Source organism: Myzus persicae, unplaced genomic scaffold, assembly GCF_001856785.1.
Source record: "Myzus persicae strain clone G006 unplaced genomic scaffold, MPER_G0061.0, whole genome shotgun sequence".
Taxonomy (NCBI): Eukaryota; Metazoa; Arthropoda; class Insecta; order Hemiptera; family Aphididae; genus Myzus; species Myzus persicae.
In genome coordinates this window covers 84869-105119 of record NW_019100902.1, presented here as the reverse complement: position 1 = coordinate 105119, position 20251 = coordinate 84869, and the positions used below count along the sequence as shown (strand labels likewise).

At 27.0% G+C, this 20251-nt stretch overlaps 1 protein-coding gene across 1 annotated transcript; it reads left to right on the top strand.

Annotated features, from left to right (window-relative positions):
- The first annotated feature begins 216 nt into the window (after positions 1 to 216).
- Positions 217 to 13504, top strand: LOC111026691 (androgen-induced gene 1 protein-like). The gene is made up of 5 exons (XM_022304821.1): positions 217 to 760; positions 8316 to 8465; positions 9853 to 10070; positions 12699 to 12859; positions 12969 to 13504. The coding sequence occupies exons 1-5, from the start codon at positions 479 to 481 to the stop codon at positions 13001 to 13003; spliced, it is 846 nt and encodes a 281-aa protein (XP_022160513.1). The 5' UTR covers positions 217 to 478; the 3' UTR covers positions 13004 to 13504.
- The last annotated feature ends 6747 nt before the right edge of the window (positions 13505 to 20251 follow it).

The window sequence follows — 20251 nt, the reverse complement described above, 5'->3', positions numbered from 1 at the left end:
CTCGTGTGTATACAGCGTTGTTATTGCATATATGCATAGGGTGGTGGGAGTAATATTCGCGGGCCTTGCACGATGCGCGTTACATGCGCGCGTAATGTAACGTTTTGCGTGAGTCTTGCGCCTACCACCTCACAATAATAATAGGTATATAATAAAATACAATATACATATAATACAATTATTATTATTACTATTATACAAACGTATTTAATATTATATATAATAGGTCCACAACGCGTGGTTCTCTCGTAGAACTGTCAGTGGCGTTCCGCCACAAGTGTCCGGCAGCGGTGTAGCAGGATTTGCAGCAGTAGCAGTAGGTACCTAATAATATTATACCTATCATAGCACTCGCTGTGGCCGACCGACGCAGGCCCTGAACAATATCTTCGCCGTTACCATATACCGCGGTTACCGTTACGTATAATAATAATAATATTAGTACACTATATTATTATATTATACATATATAATATATATGGAGTTACCATCACGATACACGTCGATGGAAGCGTCGTCGTCGTTGTCGTCAACGAAGCGGCCCGCAGCTGCTGTCGTGACTTCCGCGTTGCGCTGCTGGTCGTACACAGAAGCGGAGCGCCAGCATCTGTTCAGGGTGTCCCGGTTGTTCATCACGTCCTATTACGTGTACGTGTCATACTACGGGCTGTTTGTGTTGGACCTGAACGGGGTCGATCTTCCCACGTGGGGCAACTTAGGTTCCAACTGGTGGTGGAAATGCATCTCCGTGTGGAATCTGGTAAGATAATGCTGCTGCTGCGACAGTGGTGTTTACTGTTTAATTCAATATATTATTTATTATATCAATACGCGAGCTGCTACTTTAACATAATAATATTGCCCTAACTAAAATAGTTATAATTTTTACAACCACATTTAGAACATACATATTTGTTACGAACCATCTAATTGTGGAGAAACTAAAATGTAGGTACGTATGTAATAATACGTTAACATCATAAATTAGGCTCTAAAAACTCTAAAAAGATGTCGAAATATGCACTTAGCTATTTCGTGTTTTTGATCATTACATTATGAGACAATTAAATATAATTTAGCGTAAGACACGATCTCTAAAAAAAATATGTTAATGCATTTATAAATAAATATGGAACACAATGTAATAAATATAGGATTTGTTTTAAATATTATTATAAAACAACGAAGACAATGTAAACGAATATTAATTTTTAAAATTCCTCTTTAAATAATATTATTATCAGTAAAGTATGATATTTACGTTAATGTTTATATTAAATTTAAATATTTTTTACAGCATAGTATTTTTTATATTTTATAGATAAAAAAATAAAAATAGTATTATTTAACCTAACAAAATACTGAATAAATTTGTATTTCAAGAATACAATTCTAATAGGTACCATTTAATCATAATAATATATATAATAATATTACATTATAAATTAAATTCTCAATTTAAGTGTTTTTACGAACAGTGATATAACTAAACAAGTTTAAACAAGTGTATTGTAATAATTATAAATTTAAACATAAAATTCCTGTTTAATACACTTTTTTACAGTAGGTAGTTGATGCCTTATGTCATTTTTATATTATTTCATATCTGCAGTTATCATTTATGTGTCAATGGGAATAGTATAATAGAAGATATTATAATACATATTATATTCAATTAATATTCATTCAATTTATTTTATTCATGAAAAATAGTTTTTAATTGTTAGGTATATTAGTATGAAAGACTTAACGTTATTTAGTAGGTAGTTGGTATATCTAAGTTATTAGTAGGTACTTAATAATAATATTATTTATAACAAATGACAAATATGTAGCATTGTAGCTACATTATTAAATAAACTTACCAATTTGTCTTTAATTCATCACTTAAAAAAATGGATTGAATTAGAATTTTCAGAATTATGTATAGTATCAAGTGGTTTATATGTAATAATAATAATAATAATGACAGAACAATTTATACTTGAAAGATATGTTGTCTTATAACATTAAATTATATAATTTTCTTAATTTTCTATGGGTATTGTATCGGATTTTAACAATACATTCATGATTTTTTTACTAGACAAGTTCCAAATAATTAAAATTGCTATTTTATTATGTACTTATTTGACTCGTACATCTAACCTTTTTTATATCTATAACACAATAACAATTTAAAAAATTTCCACTTTATAGTTTATACATTTATGCTAGGTTGCATGAAAAATTTATTAATTTAACTGTCCAATGAAATTTAATGGACCTATCATGGGCCACTAAATCATGTTTAAAGGACCATTAGCTCACTATTGATTTGTTAAATGTTTAGTGATTGTTCATGCAACCCGGCATTAGTGTATTAAAATAGGTTATTATTATTAATTAAAAAAATATTTTTTATCCATAACCATATAAATATTTTAATCTTTAATTATCTCCGTTATAGTATAATAGGAGCAATTTATGAAATGACCGGTAATTAGAAAATTAAATAAACTCAAAGCAAATCGTCGTTAATTGATGATGTCTGCATATAGGTACACTTTAATTCTTGTAAATATCACTATATGAGTAGCCTTATATCACGTCATATTTACGTCACATAGTTATGCATAGATAACAGAAGAATATTATCTATGTAGCTATGTATATTGTGCTTTTTTTGACCAATAAAAGTACTATTAACCAGGCGGCAGGCACTGATTATTTTTTTCTAGTAAATAAAAAAACAATTTTTAAATAACAATTCTAGCCGTCTCTGAAGAACTATATTTAACTTACGCCATATCAATAAATTAATAATAGTTTATTATTTTTCACATACAATTTTGAGTCTTACAAAATACCTATAAGAATACACAAATGCACCGAGTGAAAACTATATTTAATTCGTATATTATTTATTCAGGACCTGCTTATTAGTTATTAGTTATTACAGATACTACATACGTCCCATTTTAAAATAATATATGATATGCAGCATTAATGGTTTATTCGTTTCTATTATTAATGTATTATAATTGACACCGAAACAATGTCAAAAATGAATATTCAACGTATATGGTGTTGGTATATATATATATATAATATTAGTAAATTCAGAGTCAAACGTAAAAAACTTAAAAAATGCAAGCTATCCGTAGGTACATTCATTGTACGGTTATTCGCTGACTGCACGTCCGGCTTTGTAGTTTGTAACCCGCTTAAGTAGGTGACCAAACGGAACGAAAAAAAAAATAATAAAGCAAAATCAGCGATGTTTGTTCTATAGGTACACATAAAAGAACGGAGTTTAAAATTGTATACTAAATAAACGGTCAAACAGATATATTATGATTTTGCTTGATTCTACTGTAATCAAATCAAATGCAACATTTGGTAGACATTAGCCTATATTATAATTTATATTTATCTATAGCAGATATCTGAGGTACCCAATACTTAATCTGCATGTATAAAAAAGGTAATACTTATTTAATATTTTTAATTACTCACAATTATCAATTTTACACAATATAAGTGTTTGTCCCTGAATTTTGCAAGACTAATCATCATACATTTCATCTAATTTCATCACGATAAAAATAAAAATATTATAGATTAACTTTAATGGATAAATATATATAATATAATATCTATATATACCCAAAAATATTCAAATAGAAAATTCACAGAGTTTTTTTTTTGTTATTAATATGCAATAAAGTAATAAGTAATAACATTGAAAAGAATAAAATGCATGCAGTGTCGATCACCAATAATGCAATATCCCGAATTTCTGTTTTTTTGGGTACTTAAACATGGTATTGAGACAACCAGGCAAGTTTTAGAATTACAAGTTTTGGAATGCTAAGTTTTAGAAAAGCTATGTCTTAGAAGTTAGAATATAATTCTTGTAGAAAAATGTATTTTATTTATTGCTATTACTGCATGTTGCATACTCTGCAATATTACTCAAATATAATTTTGTACAATATTATAATTTATTAATTTACAAGTAAAAAAAATGTAATAATAATAATATAAAAATCGTAATTATAGTTTTCATCGTTCATTTACAAATAAAAAAAAATATTAATCTAATGTATTTAAAATGAAAAGCTGTTCGTTGGTATTAGCATCAACCGAGAACAGCTGAATCGATTCGTCTCATTTATTTTTATAAATGTTTGTAATATTCCAAATGAGGTTTTTTGTAGAAAGAAAAATGGGAAAAGTAGTCCAGAAAATTAAAAAATTTGGGAAAAACTGAAAGGTCTTTTTCCGTGAAATTTTTGTATAGGTATAGATATAAATGGTTGCCATTGGTTACATATTAATATATTATAATAATATAGTAATAGTGGGAAATTAGTATTTATTCTTTAATTGTATTTACTTTGACTCGATAAACGGTAATCGAATATTTTCTTGTATTATACATGGTTGCCACAGCAGTTACATATTTTAATATAATTGATCGTATATAAAAGTTTTTATATTTGGTCACTATATTTTTAACCTCTTTTGGTTTATCCGAAGTTATTGACTCAAAAACATTTGGACCGTTTTCAATAAAAGTTATAAGTATTAATAGTTTCCTCGAGACTTGCAGGGTGTTTAAAGTTTATTTGTTCAATCACTTCAATCCCTAAGTGTCTAAATAGTAACTCACACACGAATTTTTTTCAGTTCTCGAAAAAAGAAAATTTTTTTTGTTTATTTATATATTTGCCATTGATAACATATTATATTACTATAATAATACTAATTGATTTTGGTGAGGCGCGGTCGTAACCTCAATCTACGGAAACGCTCTGAGTACGTACCGACCGGCGTTGCTAGCTCCCGAATGGGTGATCGAGATTTTTAGCAACAAAACTCTTGCCACACATACAATACGTGTTCTAAAACCAACCGTTCCCTCCTACAAACAGCTAATAGCCATAATTTCCGGGCTTTAGTTTAATTTAAAAAAAAAAATAATACTAATTATTAGTAGAAAAATGGTACATTTTTTACAAATATATTTATTAAAAAAAACAAATCTTTTTCTTGGGCAATGACGGGTGGTACAGCTAGTAATATAAAAAGAACTATGATAATAGTTTTCGTCTGTTTATATACAAAAAAAAAATATGATTATTTTCAATGCCTTAAATTATTACTTATTATTAATAGCCCCATAAACTTATAAATATGGTATAACTCATTTTTTCTTAAATGTTCATATTCTAAAATATAGTTTTTCTAAAACTTGTTAATTTAAAACAAGGGGTTCTAAAACATGCGCCCAATACGGCCGTATTCACACATAGGGTATTAAATTTGACTCAGAATTTGTCCGTAACTCTACAATTCTAAGTCATGTGTAAAATCCCTATATCTATTTTAAAACTTATAATTTGTGTACAAAGTACACATTATGAATATACATTTCTTTTTACGTTTAATGACAATACCATCCAAAAATTTGGTATAATGACTCAATTATAATTTATTTTATTGTCATGGACCATGATAATAGTTTTTCAGCAAAGTACATTTTTTAAGTTGATCAAATTTAATTACATTATAATATGTTTTTGATGGGAACAATTTTTCGCTACTCATCCAATAAAAGTTTATTATAAACTATGTTCAACATCCAAAGAATTTTTAATTTTTTTTATGTACAAACATTGTGTAGGGTCATAGGGATTATACAAGGTATATGATTCTGTAGTAAAGTTAAATACATATTTTCTTAAATACCTAGTAATAACGTTTTTTGAATTTTTTTTTCCATTATTTGAATTCATTACTTACAGTTTTTAGTTTTTACTTTTATCGTTATCATTTTAAAAAATGTTTTCTTTTTTAAAAGGCAAAATTCATTTTTAATTTCATATTCCAAAGCAGAATAATTTTATGAGATTTTCAATGCCATATAAAAATTTTATACAAGTTGTGAATTATTTACACTGTTATTGCAATTAGTATTTCAAGTTAAGATGAGCACAGTAGTAAACTAATGTTTTTCTGTGTATCTTTATGCTTTTCTATTTTCACTTATTCGTCTAAACTATAAACGCTCTTAAGTTATAAGTTATAAATCTTATGATAAATTCAGCGGCTCGTTTAGTAAACAATTTTACTTGAATACGAAATTATTATAGATGCTATGTTTTAAAATTGTTCAAATTATAACAATAATACATTTAAAAAAATATAATTATTTTTAAAAAATTTGTATTTGGTATTCATATTTTTTCTAAAATGACAGAGTTTACTACGTATTTTATCTTTCATTATAACTATAGGCAACAATCCAAGGATGTGGTTAAGGAGCTTTAGCAGTTTAGTGGTTTAGCCTCCTCCTTTTAAATGTGTAATATATTATGTATAATATTTTAACAATTACTTGTTATCTTTCTGAAAAAAAATTGTAGCCACCATTACAGATTTGTAGATCCACGCCTATTAGTCACTGACCACTGCCAAGTGTCAAAAATCAATAGACAGTAATGAAATTTTACTGTTTTAAGCGTATAAATTGATATTATTTCCTTGTAATTTTTGATAACGTTTAATAAATATAGAAAATTAAACTAAGAATTTCCAAATATCTGAGTAGGTACTGATTAAGGCATAGTTATATAATCAACGGTAGATGGTTTTCAGATAGACGAAAAATATTTGTATACAAACTAAACGTATACAACTAAATTAATTATCATTCAAACTAATTTTCAAAATAAATTAAAACTAACATAAGGTATTTTAAGTTATTTATTTTATTACCATCACAACAGGTCCCTCTATTAGTCTAACGTTTCAAATTTTTGATGTATAATTACATTCTAAAACCTGTGATTGTCCAATGATTCTACCTAAACTCACTGTTTCCCGAATATATATATCAAAAGAATTAATAAATTAAAGACCCAAACGTTTTTTGTTTGCATGGATGAAATCCTATTTTTGTGTATCTATATATGTTTCAATACGATGTGCCCGATAAGATAACTAATCATATATTGTAAAATTATTACATAAAATAGAGATTAGGTGCAGCGTAATCTCTCTTAACTGACATCTCTAAATGGCCCTATGGATACCTCTAAAATAATAATGTATACAATTATTTTTATTTTGTAAAAATAATATAATACGTGTAAATATTGACGTATCATTTGGTAACCAAGTTGATCCCAAACTCTATAGGTAGATACCACGAATCACGATTATAATAGTACAAAATTAACGTTCATAAAACTTAATATAGGTAGTAGGTACAACATTGCAATATAGTGTCGAAAATGTACAAAACTTTTAGTCAATATTTATAATTTTAACAATTATTCTTAAACTAGTTAAATTTAGGAAATTGTGCTATAAACGATTAGTTTAAGAAGTCACTGTCAAAAAATTCAAGTCATTTTAAACGTTTCCTAGGAAATGCAATTATTTTATAAATTATCATTGTTGCCAGTAATATATTTTCCGAGGAATAAATAAATAATATTACAATAGAACATATTTATATACATAATATATATTATGTATATTATCGGTTATGGTATTATAAATATTAAATATCATATATTATGTGTGATGTTGTTAAATATACAAGTACACATTTTGAATTATTACTAACTTGGTACTTTTATTGTAAATAATATTACGAAATAAATACTATCACAGTCTTGAAAAATAGCATACCATACAGTATTTTGATATCATATATGTACAATGTACATGCGTTATATTAATTTAAGTTATATTATTATGGCTGTATATTATATTATATTATGTATATAATGATGTAGGTACCAATAGGCTATAGGTCTCACGTTGCATTATGTATTATAACTTACAACTATGAAATATGAGGGAAAAAACCAATCGGTAATCGCATTATTATTTAAAATTCATTTTTTGACTTTTTTAACAATGAATATTACATTACATTTTTTTTTAATTTCAATAATTCTACAATCTGTACAAATTTGGTACAATAAGCATATAGGTGATGAGTGATGAGAGATGACATTTATTTATTTAATACATTAAGAAGGCTTGATGGCGTTGGGGGAAGTACCATCCTGTAATGACGGCACTTAGACATGAATTTATGAGCTTATGGTGTTTAAATTAAATTAGGTCTCAAGGCCATTGTAACCTGTGCCTTCCGAGATAGTTTTCAGGAATATACTCGTATATATTTTTGTTGTACATCTGTTAACTAAAAAAATCTTAGTTTTTATAATTTATATGTAATAAAATAATTTTGTTTTCATTATTACTAATTGTATTTATATGTAATGCAGTTTAATTTAATTTTTTTACAGATATTGCAAGTTGCTTACTTTATTTATTGCACAGTTTTCATAGACTATGCCGATTCAGGCCCTGGAAAGTCGTGGATGAAACCTAGATTACAACAGAACAAGAAAATAAGGGATTTCATATTTGTTAGTCTTGTATTTCCAGTAACAATTGTAAGCATTATTTATTTGAATAAACAATTACAACTTAGTACTTATGGAATTTATTGAAGAATTTTTTCAACTAAAAATGTATATTTATGTATTTAATTTATGGTTCATATGCATTATGCATACCTAAAAAATATTAGAAATAGTTTGTATTGATACATTATTATAATATGTATAGTTAATAATATTTTAATCGTAATAATTACAACTACTATATCTTTTTTAGATTACTTATGTATCTAATATATTTTAAATAGTATTGATGAATAAAAGTTAAAATTTAAAGTCTTATGAATGTTGTCGAATGATGAGTAGGTAATTTTTAATGAGTGTTATGATTTACGATTATCAATATTGAATTAATGTTATATATACATTATATTGTATTACACTCTTTCTTTAACATAATTCAAGGTTAGTGCGATTGATGATTGTTAGTTGTACTAATTAAAATTGCATTCTTTTTAAAAGTATTCTACACGCACATCTTCTTTAAACGTTCCATAACACAAATTAACCTTCAATATTTTATTCAATATTCTACATTTATGATTTCCGTTTTTGTCAAGTAAATATTTAAATAATGACAAATAATACTTTACACTATATCAAATATTAGCAACATCTCCTATTAGAATGTTAATAATAGGTACCCTTAATAAGATAAAAATCTTTTTTTTTCTGTATTTGGAATAAGCAATCTGTACCTATGAGGCACAATGAGTACATGCAATGAGAGGATACAACATATACAATTAACATTAGTACAAAATACTAACCTAAACATATATTTACAGGAATACACGGGTTGTGAGAAGTCATCCATTAACGACACTCACTAAAAGATAAAAATCTAAATTTTAAACTGAACATAAAACTGTTTAAAAAATTGATAATAATTGAATCTAATTAAATATTTATGCACATTTACGTGATATGTAATATAATATATAATAATGGTGTTGAATACGTGTAATATTTATTATTTATATAAATATTATGTTTATGTACTAAATAGGTATGTATGTATGTATGTATGTGTAAAGATGTAGGATAATTTTTTCAGTTTTTCGCCCCATTTCTATGAATGATGTTTATAGATGGGTAATACATTTATTCAGAATTTCGAATTTTTAAGTATACTTACTTAAAAATATTATAATATTCTCAAATAATGAGTATTTTCGTTAATTGAAGGACTGTCCCGCGGTGATACGAACACAAACGAATTAAAAATCAGAATTGTAATTAATGTGTAGGTTAATAACTCAATTCATCATATATTCATAAAATTTGGTAAATAACACTATTAATTATTTAATAACATTTAATATGCGTTTCATAATTTCATTAGCAATCTATAATTTGTACAATATTATATGTTATGTAGGATGTCTGTGTTATGTTTTGGGTAATATGTGCAGTGAACAAGCCTCTGTTATTTCCAAACGAAATGAACAATTGGATACCGGACTGGTACAACCACGCCGTGCACACTAATCCGATCGTGTTAACGTTATTCGATATGGCCACCACCAAGCATCATCTTCCAAAACTAATCGAATCCACGGCCGGGCTGTTCGCGCTGTCTGGCTCATACGTCACATGGTAAGACCCCATTCATAATATCGATTACTCAGTCATATTTATTTCAATGTTTGTTAATTGTTAAGGTATTCTAGTATAATATAATTAAATAGGTACCAAGTCACAAAAAAAAATATATAAATAGTACTGAAAAACAATCCACGATATTGCAACACTATAATGTTCAAATATAAATGAATTAATGCGATTAATTATTACAAACCATGTGCGTGCACATTTTCAAGGGTAAACTCAACTTATATAAATTGAACTTGAGGTACATACATATTGCATTTTATAAAATACGCAGAAGTAAATGTACGATTTTAATTTTAAATTCCATTTTTTACTCTATAATGATACTTTGAAATGACAATCGTTTCATCAATCGATAATTCTACAGACAATTATATATAATTACTCATGTAGGTACTTACTACTTACTTTATAGTGCAGTACTTCCCATGATTGAGAAACATATTAGTTGACTTAAATCAAATGGTGTAATGTATTATGATTACGATTATGCATGGGTATATGTATAGAAATAAGTCGTATATAAATAATATGAAAGAATTCTTGTCACAGGCTGTTAACAGTGGTAACTATATGAACATTTATTCGAGTCCTTGCCTATTAGGTACAAGCATTAGCAGGTGGCAGTGTCAGATTGGTATTTAGGTTAGTTTTTATAAATAATATAATATATTGTCTGAATAATACATTTTGTCATTTTGAAATAGAAATAACCCATCTGAAATTGTAATATTGATTAATTTTAATGAAGTATCAGTAAAGTATTGTAGATATTTGCCATTTGGACAAAATCATTATAAAAGTTAGAACACAGTTGGGGAAACCACGTAATGATATTTTAATAAAGTTTGAAAAAAATAGTGGGTACTATCATTGTTTATAAATACTTTAGTATTTTGATCTAAGTATTACTTAGGGGGGGAGGTTTCAGAAATTAAAAATTCTCAGTACTTTTCAAGATAGTTGTTACACAAATCGATCAAAATTGAATATTTAAACGGAAAATACTATTCGTTGAAACTTTTTGTTACTGCATAATCTGCGTGTATTATTAATTACTATACATAATGCAATTTTCAAAATATTTAATGAGAAATAGGTACTATTATCTTATTTCCAGTATTTTTGAAAATCAAATATACCTATTTAGTTGTTATTAACATTAAATGAAATATTAGAAACCTTAAAATCAGATTGACTTGGGTGTTTGGTTAATCTGTAATTAGTAATTGCTACTAATAAGTAATAACCTTGCGATAAAGAATAATAACCTAAACATTTAGTTATCAGTAATAGTCAAGGTAATATTAAGATTTAATACTAAGATAATTGGGTCAAGAACTTTACAAATTGTATAGATCATACAAACAAATGTTAGGAATAGTTTAACATGGTTTGAATTTGAACTTTAAAACCTATTGTTTACACCAAATGACCCCAATTCCACTACTTTTATTGATAACCCATATAACTTTTAAAGACATCCTAAAAAAAATCGTCTTTAAAAATGGTTTTACAAAAATAAATTGTGGATGTAATATTGGATTTAGTATTTATTATACTTGGACTATTTTTACAAATTATGTGCTTATGTAAAAACATTCAAAATTTGAATTTAATGCATAATGTTGGTTCATTACTAAAAATTACTTGAATTTTAAAATAACTTTAGCCCCTATATCATCCAAACCCATTATCATGGACCTATTATCCGTGAATGAAGTTAAATAGCTCAAGAACTAATGGTTCGAATTTTGATTTTGATATACGTCAACATTTTCAGAAAACTTATCCACTTAATAATTCACTGTATTAAAGGCGGATTCTCATTTGAAAATCTGAAGTTTGTATCACCACAGGATACTCTTTAAGTACTACCTAATAAAAACTCGATCAGGTATTGAATGACCGCGTTATTGAAGAAAAAGGGGTTGAACAACATACGTGGTGAATCACCGTGTATAATATAAAATAATATAATATAATATATAAACCTAATTTGTTGTTATAGATATTTTAAGTTGAAATTCGGGTAAAATATTAAAATTTCATATTCAAACGAAGAATTACGATTTTATTTATTTTTTTATAATTCAATATATATAAAAACGAATGTGAATTCTGTTGCGATTTGAAACTTTTACGTAGTTTATCATATTTTATAAACACAAATGTCACAATGACATTTTCAAAACATTTAGATTAATTTTCTGGTTTTGCCTATTATTACCACGAATCTATTAAATTGACTATATTATGTTCCTGGCTTACCTTGAGTAAAAAGTTAATAACACTAATAAGTACAATACTTTTGGCAAAAATAAATTATTATAAAGGCAATATATAAATGTTTCATAACATCTACTTGCCTAGCTATATAGAAACTAACTGATAGTTTTCGCTCAGAATCATTTTTCATATGCAATTATTTATCATTAAATTCAAAATTTAGACATTCATTACAATTTATTGTGACTTAATCAATGCTATAGGTACACTCCATAGTATACTGTAAGCAGAGCGGTTTCCTATACTTTCCACATTTTTATGTATAACTATAATTATTTGTTTGTTAACTGAGACTATAGCTGGTATGTTTGTTTATACTTGTAGTTTACTTTATAATAAATTTACAACTGGAAGATGGGTGTATCTTATCATCGGAGAAGTGACAGCAAGTTTGACGGAAGTGATCATTTACTTTGCAGTAACGGCTTTTATTATGCCATTTCTGTGTTTGCTGATTGGTCACAAAATGTGTTCATGGTTTTCAAGTATGTTTAAACATTAAACACTACATATATTTCATAGTTTTTTTCAAATAAATAAAAATGTGCTGTTTTTTAGGATAAAAAATAATCAGTATTTAAAATTTATTTTCAGGCCCACAAATGAAAGGAAAACATAAAATGTCTTAAGAACAATACAATAATGTATTAATATAATAAATAATAGTCAAACCTTTATAACATATAGTATTACTTTTGCAACAATGTTTACCAAAATAAATATTCTTGATTTTATTAATTAAAAACAAGTAGATATCTATAATAGTTAATACTATATTCTGGACTATGATTAGTGTCATACAAGTTTATTTATATTAAAGCGTTTTTAAAATTTTATTTTTTCAAGTTATAAATAATATGTTAGCATACAGAACACGTTTAAGGCGATTAATCGTCACAAAGCTAGTTTTGGTGATGTAAAAATGTTTTATATTTTTTAATTTATAACTTAAACGGTGTGTTGATGTAAAGTAATATTATTTTTATTAGGTATAATAAATAGTTACTTAAATTAAAATATGTGATAGTAGTTATTACCAAACTAAAATTGCTCAATCATCTATTTTGAGTTTTATTTATCTAATAAAAAAAAAACATTATAATTAACACTTATGTGATAATAAATGAAAATATACAAAATAGTTTTGAATGTTATGAATTATGATGATGTACCACAATGAAATAATATGTACCTACTGTAAAAAAAAATTTTTTTTTTTAACATTGAAATACAAATTAAACTTCTATGTTTAGGTTAGGTAGTACTATACTAGTAGATAGTACTTAAATAAAATGAGTGTCAAAATTGCATTTAACTACTTTTATTAATATTATAAATTGCTGTTATTAAATTTAATATTTGTAAATTATGTTGTTATTTTCCAAAATATAAGTTTTGGTTGTACATCGAATTCTCACATGTATAATATGAATTATTTTTATATGTCAATGTTTGTTAAAATTATGATTAAGTATTTATATCATAGTTGTAAAATACAATTTATTAATAAGATGTATAAAAGGTAAAATAAATGTTGATAGGTAGTATAATTGTCTATTGTTTATTTGTTCTATTTATACATTTTTAGATGTTGTGTGAGGAAAATTTTAATGAGCTTATACATTTTATATTATGATGTTGTTTCGTGGAATTTTTTTAGGTAGAGGGGACAAGCTATATCTAGTGCTAAAAATGTTCTATGCGTAAATATGTAGGTAGTTAATATATATAGTTAGCAGCCTAGTACGTTTGAAGAACCTAAATCGAGTATGAATGGTACTTTGAAGAGGTAATTTTCTCAACAGCACTTGCTCTATGTCTAAAGAAAAACAACCAACATCATTAAAAGTGTTTAAAACATAGCTGTAAGCAAATTTGGTCCGTATAAAAATATATTAGGTACCTATGTTGTCGGACCACCGTTTTTTTTTTAAATCGTAGCTGTTGCTGAGTGCCAAGATGAACTAGAGGGGTTATAATACAACTATATCTTTATATCTGCAGAGGTCACCGAATGTCAGCCTCTAGATCGTAATTTATCTGGCCAACTGACGAGAAATATATTCTTAAAACTATTTTTCGTTCTATAGTGATTGAAATAAGGTTTTCACTAATTTTAAATTTACTTTTTGATACTTTGCCTTTAATTGGTTTAGATAAATATGAACATTAATACATTATGTCAATTGATTTTACAAATTCCTTAAGTGGTCAAAAACAAAAATTGCTGAACTCTGGTCTATAATAGGTGGATTAAAGTCGATGCAATATATATTACACAATATGTTATGTGGACGACGGATTTTAATTAGTGATTACTATTGTTTTCTAAGAGGATACGATTAGGAAGATTATTTTCAGAAGTAAAAACTTTTCCACTCAAAATAAACAAAACAGCATAAAAAAGTGATTTTAGAGTAAAAACTCTAACAATGAAAAATGGTCAGAAAACAATTGTATTTATGTAACAATCAAGGCAGTATTTTTTTAAATATGAGTTGTCAATAAAATTTAAAGTAACCTGAAATTAAAGGCACTTGTGGCTTTTATAAGGATGCGCTATACCTAGCCTATTTAGAATAATAAAAACCCTGATATCCAAAATATTGTTCTCTTGAAATTTCATGAATAATGTTTCGAGTTTAAAACTAATTTTTAATATGCATCTTGTTAGTTTTGAGCAATCATGTTAACATCGTTGGATTTAATTCTTTATTGTTGTTATGTGCTGCAGGTCAGAGGTCCAAATGATCATATAAAAGTAAAATGCTTTATTTATTTATCTTAATACTGTAACAGTCTCTGTGATAGTCGATAAACTATACTAATGTCTAATATTATAATCTATACTAAAATATATGTATCTAATAGTATTGGTACGCATTGTGTGTATCAATAATTCTATCTAGTAATTAATTGAGTCATATATTAGGTACAGTCGTGTAATAGCACTACCTATCTAATATAAACAAAAAGTTATTTGATTTTCGTGAGCCAAATCAAAATTTGTGGGTGATTCGCCCTATAACCAACATTTGTATATATTATAAAGCCACTCTATAGTATATGATCATCCTATAGCAGTGGCGTAGCCAGGATTTTTTTTCGGAGGGGGCTGATCAATTTTTTACACAGCGGTGGTTTAGTTTTTGATCGAATACCATAGACCATTAAAATAATTTTTAAATTTTATTAACATTTCGGGGGGGGGGGGCTGCAGCCCCCTCAGCCTCCCCCTGGCTACGCCACTGTCTTATAGGTTTGCAAAGAACACTTCTCGAGTCTCAAGGAAAATGTGCGTAAAATTTGTTGCCAAGGGGTTCAGTAGTTTCCATGTCTATAAGAAGCGTTTCAGTATTATTTAAGTCCAGACCGGATAAATCCCAAAAATCTTTGAAATGTATTCCATATATTTTATGTATATATTCAGTGGAGTATATACGAGGGGAGGGGGTTGACCCCTCCCCCTCAGGGCCAAAAAAAAAATCGTGATATACCTATTATTGATGAATTTTAAATTTTAAAAATAGTTGTATAAAATAATATTTATTTAAAGCAATTATTAATACACGTACATATTTAGTGTTGGGTAAATTACTTTTGAAAAGTAATGAAACTACTCCACTCGTTAATTCAAATATTACTATTTAAATTACATTTGCATTACCTAAAATTATTTTTATCATCTTTCATTACTTTTTCATTAATAAAATTGTGCCTCACAAATAATATAACTTTTTTTATCATTGATATAACAGTTATCAATTTTTTAAAACCATATTCGCATGATTTCCTTATTATGTATATATTTTACAATCATAGACTGCAGACTGGTAAGGAATAACCACAGACTTTGAGGTAGGTAGGCATATCAGTTATAAATGTCTATAATAAAATGACTTACTAATTAACAATTGTTTAATTATGAATATCGCATCATTATCATCATCATTCGATATATTTTAGGGTTTGAAGGTAAAATAAATAGTAGTCATGGCTGAAAAAAAACATTCGAAAATTCAATTTTTTTTCTTCAAAACCACCCTCAGTAATAAATTCAGTGTCAAATTCATTGAATCCAACTCCAATAGTTATCAGTGCCCCTAGTTCTCATCATCTTTATCCGCATCTGTTACAAATACCACTCAGTTTACATATTCGACTATAGATATTAACTGTGCATCTTCAAGTTATAATATTTTTGACATTGCACATTACACAAATACATTGTTAACGCAAAGTGCAATAGAAGACATTTTGAGAAAATTTTGGGTTCTTGATATTAATTACAATTTTCCTATCAAAATATCAGTAGTCAGCAAACAACAAAAAGTTTAAATAGAATATTAAAAGAAGTTTAAATTTAATGATTACAATCAACTTAATTTAATGTTGTAATTAATTTTAATATGGAATACTTAATAGTCTAGCTATCCTCTCCATCGACAAAAACGATTCAGTTACTCTTGATAAATTGCTTGTTGAACTATCCAATAAAAAAAGAGATTAGAATTTTTACTATAAATAATTAATAACATAATATAGCAATTTTTAATGTACTCCACTGTATATATATGACCTGTCGGAGAACATATATATGATTACGTTATGTTTAAGAATTATGCGATTAAAAATTAAATGTATGATATACGACAATGAGTGAGTTTGAGTTAACTTCAACTACCTATATTTATTACTCTTGATCGATAAATATACCGGTAGGTTGGGTATTTTACAATATTGGTACATAATATTGAACTGTATAAAATTCAGAGTAGGTTACATACCACAGTGTGTTGAGTAAACTGTTACGTCTCTCCCCTCGTAGCAGAAAAGTTCAATATAGACTGCATTGTACCCCATATGCATTTGAAATAACCAAATAGAATCACCAGTAACTTATCTATCTGGAAACGATAACATCTTATTATTTATTGATGTATAGGTACAAATGGAAACCTGATATCCCGGTGAAAATAAATTCCTATTATTAAATCGTTTAAACTACAGAAAATATAATATTTTCACGCACGCCTGTGACTGCCAAACCGAATTCGTTGAAAAAATATTTGACGGACGAGTTATTCAAAAACTTGAAAACCTTTCATATGCGTCAATTAGTAAGAAAAGACACTTTTCCTATCACAAAGATGTTCGATCGTCGATCACTGCCAAACTGCAATGTTCCAAAAAAATGTTTAGGGGGAAAAATCCCTGAAAAAAAGCCCTTTAGTGCCTAATAATTATTATGTAAATCAAGAAGCCATAATATATATACCGCATTCACTAATTAAATTAAACAATAAAAAAAAACATCAATAAATATAACTTCAGAAATGTGTACAAATTAAAAATAACCCAACGGAATTCTTTATATCGACTTTATGACTTACTATACGCATAACTTATTATTAAGACTGGGAATGTAATTCCCTAAAAAAATGCTTAATGACATTCAAAAATACTTGAAACTTTAATAAGACATCTAGGAAAACAATGCAAAATACACCGAAATTCCGGCCCTCCTTTAAATTGTTTTCCTAATAGTTATCGATGCCACCAGCCGATAACAATATGATCCATATCCATGCATAGTATACGTACCTACCAGTGGCGTGACGAAGAAGATATTTGAGAGGCGACCGCCTCTTAGTTTCTTAGGGGTAGTAGTTGGACATATATATTGACCAATAGGTGATCATTTAATATAAACTATAATAGTAGTTTAGTAACTTCGACCAGGTACAATTAATACGACAGTGTCTTAATATCAAATCGTTGTAGCCAATTTCAATTTTTTTCAAATTTAATACAGATGTACAATAGCGTTGGTGCTGACTTCAAGCTGAAAAGATAATAACGACAAGCACAAAAATATTATTATGTAATGCTCAAAAGTTATAACAAAAATAATGTTTAAAAGTGTAATTATTTCGTATTATAATTGATATGCCTTTATCAAGTTATTGCGGATGCTAGCCGCGGAGTGGGTGAAATATTAGACTAGCCTCTGAAAAACTTCAAGTTCGCCACGCTTTTGTAGGTCATGTATAATGTTGTCTAGTTTGACGACTATTGTTTTGTTTTTGCGTTTCAACACATTAATATGTGCGATATCCGTTGACCGCGTTATTATTGTTTTGTTTTTCCTGCACTTGTACCAAAATGTTTTTTTTTTAACTATAGTGAAATACCTTAGTGGCTACATCATTGGCTTGGCGGTATCACACACGCATTACGCAATAATCTAACATAACTATAAACTAAATATAATAACATACTATGATAGTAGATAAATACTTAATACTAAATAGTAATCCTATGTATAATGTGATAATAACGCCAGTGTAACAATATAAATGTAGAGACCGGAATTATATCACTACCTATATTAAGAGTTAAAAATATTCAACATTAAGTAAGTATTTACTTCTCTTCACTTATTACATGTTTGTAATAGTATGTAAACATATTGTGTTTAAATATAAATATAATGTTAAGCTACCAAATCATACGCATAGAGCAATACCAATACTATTATAATTGTTCCTAAATTAAGAACTGATCTAGCTTAATCGGTACCGTATTATGTATTCGTAAATTTTAAATTAAACCTATAAACCTATCTGTATTATTATTTCTGCTGCCATTATTTACATCGCAATGTAATTTAGGAAAAATGTCAACATTTATTCTATGCATTATTACTTATTGTTTACATTACGCTTAATCAGTTAATAACTATTATTGTTAAAAAAAATGTGATCACTTTGTTTATATTATATTAATTTATCCTTCACAACTGTCACTTATTTTGTATTTCATTGCTATCAAAGAAAAAATTACATTTAGCTACCATCATGGCTTGTGATGGATTTTGTGCTTAGCGGACTCGCTGTGCTGTTATCAATGTTTATTAATTTGTTACATATTGTTTAAATAATGCACATTCGACTGCATATTTTGATATAATATTTTTGCATAATGTTGCAGAATATTTCGTCATTTTTATTATGAATATTTAGCACCTTTTTAGTCGATATAATTCCGGTATCATCATAGACTTTGGTCTGCAAAGGTCTGCAAATGAAAAATAAATATATTGTTTTTCTGAATATTTACTTGTATATCAAATGAAAACAAATGTATATTATATAATTATGCAGTTACACCTTTTGAACCGATGATATAAGTTTTGACACTAATTTTATTTTAATACCTCATGTTTTTGAATTTTTGATGATTGTTTGCACTTTACAATCATAGTCAACATAAGTATATGACCAAGCTAAACTCAAACTTAAAAATCTAAAATATTTCTAATACTCCTCAAAATTGACTCATAGATCTACTAATTTTCAATAGTGGAAATTGCTAAAAGAGAAAAATTGTTGTTTAAGTACTATAATATCATGATAGTAGGTTCATTTTTTAAAATTATGTCCAACCATTATAATATAATGAGATAAACAGTTCCCCATTAGTTAATTTCTTGTCGATTTATCTCATTTAAATTTATATTAAAGATTTCTAACTCAACAATTTTGACGGATCGAGAATATTATATAGTTGCAGTTAGCTCAAACACACTTTATTCTTACTGTCGTGCATCAGATTTTTGATTTTTAATTGCATACTTCCTAAATATTACGTAGGTAAATACATAATAAACTTTCCCTTTTAGGTCATAAATATAAAATGCATGCAATACATCTCAAATTCTCAAAGGTTTTTCGGTTTTTGGTATATATATTCGGTCCCGACTCTAACAGAACTAAAAAGCCGTTTTCGTTTCATATTAATAGAATGCTTTTTTATGGTTTTAACTGTTTTATATTTTAAATACTTAACAATACTATACAACAAAATTCTTAAAA

Bases quoted from the DNA above. Each gene is read 5' to 3' on its own strand.
- LOC111026691 (XM_022304821.1), top strand. From the start codon at position 479: ATGGAGTTACCATCACGATACACGTCGATGGAAGCGTCGTCGTCGTTG. The intron at 761-8,315 runs GTAAGATAATGC...ATTTTTTTACAG, and splicing joins GCATCTCCGTGTGGAATCTG to ATATTGCAAGTTGCTTACTT. The intron at 12,860-12,968 runs GTATGTTTAAAC...ATTTATTTTCAG, and splicing joins AATGTGTTCATGGTTTTCAA to GCCCACAAATGAAAGGAAAA.